This window comes from Ailuropoda melanoleuca, chromosome 14 (genome assembly GCF_002007445.2).
Source record: "Ailuropoda melanoleuca isolate Jingjing chromosome 14, ASM200744v2, whole genome shotgun sequence".
NCBI lineage: Eukaryota > Metazoa > Chordata > Mammalia > Carnivora > Ursidae > Ailuropoda > Ailuropoda melanoleuca.
The window spans coordinates 91,114,663-91,124,418 of NC_048231.1; the positions used below are offsets into that span (position 1 = coordinate 91,114,663).

The 9,756-nt window shown below is 38.3% G+C and overlaps 1 protein-coding gene across 1 annotated transcript; it reads right to left on the reverse strand.

Annotated features, from left to right (window-relative positions):
• Window positions 1-4,712: 4,712 nt before the first annotated feature.
• MC4R (melanocortin 4 receptor) lies at window positions 4,713-5,715 on the reverse strand. Its single transcript, XM_002924679.4, has one exon. It carries the CDS (start codon window positions 5,709-5,711, stop codon window positions 4,713-4,715), a length of 999 nt encoding a protein of 332 aa, XP_002924725.1. The 5' UTR covers window positions 5,712-5,715.
• Window positions 5,716-9,756: the final 4,041 nt, after the last annotated feature.

Below are 9,756 nucleotides of genomic sequence, written 5' to 3' on the forward strand. Positions count from 1 at the left end.
TTTATTTGTTCCATGCAAATATAACTTTTGCATGTTCCCTCTCACTAAGTACATTACAAAATAAATGCATTATGTTCATTAAATTTTCATGTAATATTGAATGCATGCAAAGGAGTATTTGTCGTCTATTTCTAAATTGTGAAGTATAATATTAAACCACTTATCTCACACAAGAATTAGAACGTTACTGAAACCATTGAAACTGTGTGTGTTTTCCTACCAGCTCCACCCACTACCTCCCCTGACTTTTTGGAAATGTTCCAAATGTCTTTATATTTAAAATAATAAACATAGAGATTTACTCTTACTTGCTTTGCTTGTTAGAAATAAGTGAAATACTGAAAACACATTTGAGTGGATTCCTGCCTCTCCTGCTAGGGAAGTGAGGCTATCCAAATCTGTACTACTGTTTAATATCTTCTAAAATCTAAACTCTGATAAATCTATAAGTGTAACTTGAATGATCATTAAAGTGGTAGATACCTATAGTGATAAGTTCTATTCTAGATCCTTTAAACCAATTATCTAATTTTACATTAATATTTATCATTAACCATATGAGATGATAGATATTATCTTCAGACTGTAGATGTTTAGCAAAGTTAAGTGACTTGCCCAAAGTTCTAGAGCTGGTAAACCTGGGATTTGAACCCAGTATGCCCTTAGCCTAAACCCTATGCTCTTTCCACTCTCGTGCACTTAGCTTTGATCAATATGTGATGGGCCAATAACTGAGCATCAAGATGTGAGTGTAATTTCATTATTTGTAGTATTTTTCAAGGGTGTACCTTTAATATCAGTGCCATCAGCTTAGATAATGTTTCTTTTTGTGCGTGTGTTACCACTTAAATTTGTGGCATAAAGTTTAATGAGTGTCAATTAATCTTTAAAGAAATGGGCTAATTGGTTATTGCATGTTTGGCACATTATCTTTCTAATCAGCCTTTTTCGGTATTGAATGAGACACTGCAAAATTTAAAACAATTAACATTGTTGGTGATAACAAATTATCCTTTTAACAGGTATGCCCATATATCCAGTATGTTTAAATACATCAATTTATGCAAAACAGTCCGTCAAAATCAAGGAAATTATGAAATGTGATTTAAGAAAAGATATATAGTTAAGCGTAAGGCTGAGATTTTATTGATTATATTGAGTCTGAAAAAAGAACGAAACTAGTAAATCTTCATTCATGCATGGGTTTATGCATTTATTTTGCATTTTAAAAATAATAGTAATTACCGTTTTTGAGTGCCTGTATATATTGAGCACCATTCTGTAGAACTTGACAACCTTGATCTTATAATCGCCTTGTATCCTTCTAAGATTCCCATCAGACGGGTATTATTATGTACATTTAACAATGAGAAAACCAACTTCAGTGAAAATTTACAGCTAAATATGGTGTAATCAGGATTCAATCCTAGAATTTCTTTATGACTGGGAAGTGGTACTCGTCTATGGAAGGAGGTTCCTGAAATTTGGTTCAGGGAAATCTGGGTGGGGACTCAGGAGCTGGGTCTCGGGTTTTGGTGCTGCCACTGATTATGCATGTGACATTGAGCAATCCCTCTTAGTCGGCTTAGAAAGTTGGGTGAGATGATCTGTAAGATCTGTTCCCAGTGGTACTTTCTTTAGTTTGTATCATACTAAATATTCTGTTCTGTGTATTCCTTGTAGCATAACAAAGTTAATACTTATTTACATGTTATTAAATAATTTTTCAAAGATGTTTTTTAGTAATTTCAAAATATTCAGCATGGACAACAGAGACTTTTGAAGCAGGTGGAGGCATGGGACTAATAAGAGCTTTGGACATAGTATCTGAGTGTTAGGCTAGCTGCTGAGTGGGCAGAAACCTTGTACCTTTTCATGCAAGTTATGGTGATCACTGTACAACTTTTTAAGTCAACTGCAAGTCTTGAAAATCACTCATTTCACCAATGAAAAATATTTTCTCATATACCTGATACTTATTAATTGAACTTTCCAGTGAAAATTTCAATAAAGGTATCTGATGCTGCTTTCACATCTGGAGTGTATATTCCTTACCGGTATTTGAATTATGCTTCAGATGTATGTTCTTTATCAACATAATTCAAATACTAACTGCCCACCGTTAACAAAATGTTAAAGGATGGACACATATACATTACAGTATTTATGCTGAAGTTTTTCAGAGTAAATTCCCACTTCTTGACATGGTATTAAAAACTTCTGTCCACACAAAAGTGTTTATAGCAGCTTTATTTATAATTGCCAAAATCTGGAAGCAACCAAGACATTCTTCAGTAGATAAATGGATAAGCTGTGTTACATCCATGCAATTGAATAATATTCAGCACAAAAAGAAATGGGCTACCAAACCACGAGAAGACATGGAGGAATCTTAAATGCATATTACCAAGTGAGAGAAACCAATCTGAGAAGGTTATATACTGTATGATTCCAACTATGTGACATGCTGGAAAAGACCAAATTGTGGAGACAGTGAAAGGATCAGTGGTTGCCAGGGGTTAGGGATGAAGGAGGGATAAATAGGTGGGGCACAGAGGATTTCTAAGGCAGTGAAACTATATAATGTAATGGTGGATACATATCATTATGCAATTGTCAAAACACATAAATTATACAACATCAGGGGTGAATTCTAATGTGAACTATCACTTTGGGTGGTAATGATATGTCCCTCTGGAGGAATCTTGGTTTTACTGGAGAATGAGGGAGTAACATGCTAGAGGGATGTTTAAAGAACAGGAAAATGAGTAAGAAGGAGTCTTAACACTTAGAGAAACTGAAGCCTAATGTTGTGCCCCGGCACACAGAGGAGACTGGTGGGGCAGGCAGGTTCATGACTAACACTCACCCCAGCTCCGTAAACAGCCCCAAGAGGAGGTGTAGAAGTGAAGACGAAGGAGCCGGATTTCTTTGCCATGGGAGAAGTGGCCTGGTTCTCAGTGGGCCAAGCAGCATTTGAGATGACTCTTGAAGGAGACATAGATTACACAGCCACTACTAAGATGGGGGCATGCTTAGAGCTCTGTCTTCCATATCTCCAGTCCCCGGGACCTCTCAAACTCACTATGTGAGAGAATGGACAGGACTAGTAGCAAAGACAAAATCACCATCTGTGTCCTGTTACAGCTTTGGGTTCTGACTGCTGGAGCAGTCTGTGTTTACATCCTCACACTTATTTTTGCATCAAAATAGAGGAATCATAGTGAATCAAGTACCACCTTTCATTTGTAAACTTGAACTTCACCATTCTACTTTTAAGTAATTTTCCACAGGAATACTGAAAGTTTCTCAGGACTTGTCAATATGTAAAGCATTTATATTTGATTTAAGAAATGCCTTTGCATGTGATCTCTGCCCATAAGCACTTAAAGACACTATAAATTAAAGCAAAGGATAGTTTATTGGTAACCCTCAGCCTACTATTTTCTCTCTCTTAATATTCAAGTACCTGTAAATTGGAAAGTACAGATTTTATTGCTCGGTGGCCAAATCTGTGGGGCGATTTTGGAAGAAAACAAGTATTTACTTTCCAAAATGTGGTTGTGGAAGGCTAATTTACATGACGATGTCCTCAGGGGATTTGGGGAGTCCGTCCTTCCCGCTCATCATGTACCAGCATCAGAGGCTCCCTTATTTTAGATATTTACACATATGGCATGGCTATATGTGTGCTATAGATTTGGTTTGCAAAGGTAAAACCCTTGACGATGAATATTTAAACTCCAGTGCAGAAAATAAGCAGTAAATCAACAGCCAGTCACTGTCATGTGAAGAGTGAAAGAACTCTGCTGAGTGTGTAGTTCTTTAGAGATCAGAAGCCTTCTCTCAGGGCACCCCCCCCCCCATTTATGGACATTTCAGCAGACACTGGGTCCCTGGTTAAAGGGATGGAAAGACCTTATTCTCTGATTTTATTAATGATGGTTGAAAATAGTTTGGTATCAGGAAGTTCAGCTTGACATGTTAATTTAAATTGTCCAGAATACTTTAATCCCTGTAACTGCTGTCTCCCTCTACCCCAAACTGAGTTGTGTTTGTGGAATATCAGACTGTTTGCTTGGGCAAATTAATCTCTTTGTCTTTGAGAGACAGACATAGTTTTATGTCTCAGAATCTTGGAGGTTTTTTTTTTTTTTTAAGCTGTTTTTCTCTCAACAGGAGCTTCATTTCTATGTCTACACAGGGAGAATGAACACATCTTATTACTTAAAATTTCAGTTGATTGTTTTAATGACCAAGTATCTATTCATCAGTATTTCCCCCCAAATGCTGCAATCAAATCTCTACATCTCAGTGTTAAATAGCGTAATAGAAGAAGCCACTTATTAGCATATATTTAATGATTCTGTGATTTCTATGTTCCTAAAACAAGCAAAGTATCAAATCCTTGTGAATAACAAGAAACATGGTTAAGCTTTTAGTAAGAGCTTTTTTCTTGTCTCTAAATTCATAGTGCCTACAACCTCTAAATGCATTAACACTGTACAGCCAAAAAGTAGCATGACATTAGAAATGTACAGAGACTGGGCATTTTTTTCATATCAAAACATCATAAACTTAAATTTATGCAATAGATATTCTCAACTCATGCCTTACACAGAAGCAGCAGCTGTCGTCGAAACACACTGTTCAGGTTGTGTGAGAATGAAGAAGTCTCTCATGCATGTTTTTAGTACCTCCTCGGTCCCCGTTTAATATCTGCTAGACAAGTCACAAAGGCCGCCTAGGGGATAGCAACAGATGATCTCTTTGAAGGTCTTCCTCAGTTCTTGGCTCCGGAGTGCATAAATTAGAGGGTCGATGATGGAATTACACATGATCAGGATGAGATACAAGTTAAAGTGAGACATGAAACACACACAGTATGGATTCTGGGGACAAGAGATGTAGAATATTAAGTGGAGGAAGAATGGGGCCCAGCAGACAACAAAGACCCCGATCAGTATGGTCAAGGTAATCGCACCCTTCATGTTGGCACCTTGGCGGATGGTGCCAGTGCCTGGGAGGACCGCGATTCTCTTAATGTGCAGTCTGGCCATGAGGAACATGTGGACATAGAGAGAAGCCATGAGAGCCAGCATGGTGAAGAACATGGTGATGAGGCAGATGATCACAGCACTACTGTCCGAGTAAATGATGAACAGAATGCCCGAAACCGTGCAAGCTGCCCAGATACAACTTATGATGATCCCAACCCGCCTAACCGTCATGATGTTATGGTACTGGAGAGCATAAAAGATAGTAAAGTACCTGTCCACTGCAATTGAAAGCAGGCTGCAAATCGATGCAAGCAAGGAGCTACAGATCACCGAGTCAATGACATTATCAATATTAACTGTGAAACTCTGCGTGTCCGTATCCGTACTGTTTAACAGGGTGATGACAATGGTTTCTGAGCCGTTCGAAACGCTCACCAACATATCAGCCACAGCCAGGCTACAGATGAAAAAGTACATGGGTGAATGCAGATTCTTGTTCTTGGCTATTGCCACAATCACCAGAATATTCTCCAACAAGCTTATGACACCCAGAGTCACAAACACCTCAGGAGAGACAAAAAGTTGCTCATAGCACCCTCCATCAGAGTAGCCTTTTCCAAGGGACTCACTGGCATTGGCGTGCTGTCTGTAGGTGCTGCGGTTCCAGAAGTGGAGGGAAGTGTGCATCCCATGGTGGAGCGTCGAGTTCATCCTGTACCAAGTGGACACAGATCCCCTTGGCACTGATTCGATCTCTCGGGTTAGGTAGCCTCAGTGATTTTTCTCCACGTCTTTGTCCGAAAGTTCTGAGGCTAACACTGGCATGCCTGTTGTAAGTAAATGTCACATGCTCCGAAGGCTGGAAAGGGAGCTTTTCCTATCTTCCAGGTGCAGCTGTGATCACCTTCACTTTAAAAGCTTAGGCTTCTGAAATGCTCACTCTCAGTTCAAACAGTCTGCTCTTTGCTTTTTTGTCCTCACTCCCGCCTTAACTTTAGTCTTAGACATTCAATCAGGTCTTTTCAAAATAATTCTCCTAGTAGCTGCTGTGCCACTGGGAGCTGAATCTGTGTGCACGTGCTCACGTCAGCTGCCTCGCAGAGGTATTAGCTCCCAACCTGAAGCATTGCTTTGAGTGTGAGTAGCTGCTGCTGATTTTATGGTGCGTGAAGAGAAAAAAATGTTCAGAGTGGCTCCTCCTCTGCTTCCTCCTGACCAATCCAAACGCGCTGGAAGCCTGAGACACGGGTGATATTCCAGAGATACAAATTGCAGGGCAACACCGAGTCAGATCAGAAGCCCGTGGAATTGGGAAGCTAGCAGGATGGGAGAGACTGAATTTGCCTTGTCAAGTTTTCAAGGGAAACAACTTGGTCGCTTGAAATTGATATCACAATAAGCCAGGCACCCCAGGTTCATTCCTGCTTCAGACAGACAGAGAGACGTGTGCGTGTGTGTGTTTGTGTGTGTGTGTGTGTGTGTGCATGCGTGCGCGCACATGTGCGCGTCTATGTTCCTGAAATAGGTACACTGCCTTTTTGGTCAGGATATTGAATTTGTTTACTCTCAATTGCTTTGAATTAAGAATCCAGGAAATAATGCTTCAATTTAAAATACCTGAAACACAGGGAGAATATTTGATAATACAGGTACACTGTGCTCTCAATGGGAGAACTGATGTAGGTAGCTACAGTTTATCAAAGGGCTCGATATGGGGCTCATTTTTTATGCACTGATATTTGATATTTGTCCATTGCAGAGTTTCTGTTATCATGTCTGGGGAAGTTTTATTTTCATTCATGATATTTAAACACCATGATATTTAAACATGGCATTAATATAAACTCTATTTACTCTGAAATCAAAAGGAAAAAGTCAATAATTAGGCAAAACTCTGTTATTAAGTTTTATTGCGTTACAACTGATAAAACAAAATATTATACGTATTTAATGTATACATTTAATGAATTTGCTTCTACCCATGATGCATTTGTCACAATCAAGGTCCTAAACATATTTAATGTATACATTTAATGAATTTGCTTCTGCCCATGATGCATTTGTCACAATCAAGGTCCTAAACATATTTACCACCTCCAACATTTTCCTTGTGCATGTGTGTGTGTGTGTTTTGTTTGTCTGTTTTTTTGTTTATTTGTTTTGTGGTAAGAACACTTACCATGAGATCTATCCTCTTAACATATTTTTAAGTGTGTGATACCATATTATTAACTATAGGCACAGTGTTGTACAGTAGACATCTAGAGTTTATTCTTCTAGCATAACTGAAGTTTTATACCCATTGGGCAACAGTTCCTTGACAATGGCCTTAGCAATGATTTCTTGGATTTAACACCAGAATTTCAGGCAACAAAACCAAAAATAGAAGGGTGGGATTACATTAAATTAAAAAGCTTCTGAACAGCAAAGGAAGCAATCAACAGAGTGAAAAGGCAACCTACAGAATGGGAGAAAGTTTTTGCAAACCATGTATCTGATAGAGGTTAATATTAAAAATATGTAAGAATCTCTTACAACTGAATAGCAAAAAAATAAAAACAAAACCTAACTAACCAACCAAACAAAAACAACTCTGTTTAAAAGTGGGCAAAGACAGAATCACAGCTATAAATACAGAAAACAAACTGATGGTTACCAGAGGGAAGGGGGAAGGAGAGATGGGTAAAATGGGTGAATGGGAGTGGGAGATAACAGGCTTTCAGTTAGGGAATAAATAAGTCATGGGAATGAAAGGCCTGACCTAGGGAGTACAGTCAATGATACCGTACTAGCATTGTATGGTGACAGATGGGAGCTGCACCTGTTGTGAGCACAGCGTAATGTATAGCGATGTTGAATCACTGTGTTGTATATCTGAAACGAATATAACATAGTGTGTCAGCTGTACTCAAATTTAAAAAATAAAGTAAAAAATAAAACAAAATAAAATAAAAATGGGCAAAGGACTTGCATAGACATTTATCCAAAGAAGATATACAAATGGCCACTAGGTATATGAAAAGGTGCTCAACAATTTAATTATCAGGAAAATGCAGGTCAAAACCACAATGAAATATCACCTCACACCTGTTAGGATGGCTATCATCAAAAAAAAAAAAAAGACAACAAATGTTGGTGAGGATGTGAAGAAATTGGAACTTTTTTTTTTTACAGTAGTCAATCTACCTCCATAATTGAAAGTTTTGTCAATTAAGTGCACACATACCTTAGCAATTTCACTCCTAGCTGATACCAGTAAATGCTAGTTTTTAGAGTTTTTTGAATGTTTTATTTAAGCTAAGTTTGAAAGATTGTGGCAGAGTTACAGATTAATTAAGCTTCAGCTTTTGCAATTTTATATAATGTCCTTTTCTTGCTATGACTATTGCTAGTTTTAGCTTTGTACGGTTCATTGCTATTGATAATGGGGACAATAAGAAAGAATTATTCCAGGGTTCATTTGAAGTTCTCAATGATTTAGGTAAAGGCTCTATCTTCTTTCCGTTTTGCGACAGAGACAATGCTATGTATCATTCCTGATCACTGAGCTTAATCAGTATCTTCCAGCCATCCCTAGAATTCAGTGGGGTCTTATGACTGAATTCTAGCCAATGCAATGTGGGTAGAAGTGATGAACATAGTGCTCGCTCCCCTATGATCCTACATCTTTTTCCTCTCACTGGTATAGAGCTGCAGAATGTCTGTGAAGTCTTATGTTGTAGACGGCAGAAGTACATCATGGAAGGAGCCTAGGTCTCTGATTAACTACACAGAGCAGAGCTCACTCCTCCAACTCCCCCCATGCCCTAGCCCATCAACTATAGGGAACAATGATTTGGGTAAACAATAAATACCACTATTGTTAAGCTGCTGAAACATTGGTATTATCTATTACAACAGCTAGCATTGATTACCTTGGCTTTAAAACGTTTTATTGGAGCTATTTATAAGGAACAAACCCAAATTACATGGAAGTCCTCTCTTTCTTTTATTTTGATTAATGTGAAGAGTGAATTACCTAATAAGTAAGCAACAGGGAAGGAATCTATTGAATTGTTTAAGCATCAGGTAGTCAACTCTGTGTAATCTTCTTCCTGAGTCAGCTCTTGACTTTGTGCTACTTCTGCTAGAGGCATCATTGTTTCATTTGCTTGGCTTAAAACTCAGAGTATTTTTGATTTGTCCATCTTTCTCAAAAATCCCCATGTGCAATCACATGTAAATATCTTCCATTCAACCAGTCTGTCTGACTCCTCTTTTTCTCTCTACCAAACTCACCTCTCACTATTCGCCTTCATGGAAAACTGATTGTAGTTAAACTCACATGCTAGGTATCACCTACACTAGGGATTTTCCCATGAGTTTACTTTACTCCCGCTGTATGGAATGCACTTCCCCTCTATTTGTAAATACACAATCATCCTTACTTTATAAAACTTTTTTATATGTATGGTGTAATTTTATAGAATTAAAAATAGCTAAAAATTAGTGATAGAAAACAAAATCCCACTTTTTTTTAGCTTTTTTTTTAAAGATTTTATTTGTTTATTTGAGAGAGAAAGAGAGTGCATGGAGAGAAGGGCAGAGGAGAAAGGCGAGGGAGAGAGAATCTGAAGCAGACTCCGTGCTGAGTGCAGAGCCCCACTCAGGTCTCAGTCTCATGACTGTGAGATCACTACCTGAGCTGAAACCAAGAGTTGGATGCTTAACCGACTGAGCCATCCAGGAGTCCCTCTTTAGCTTTTTACTAAAAAAA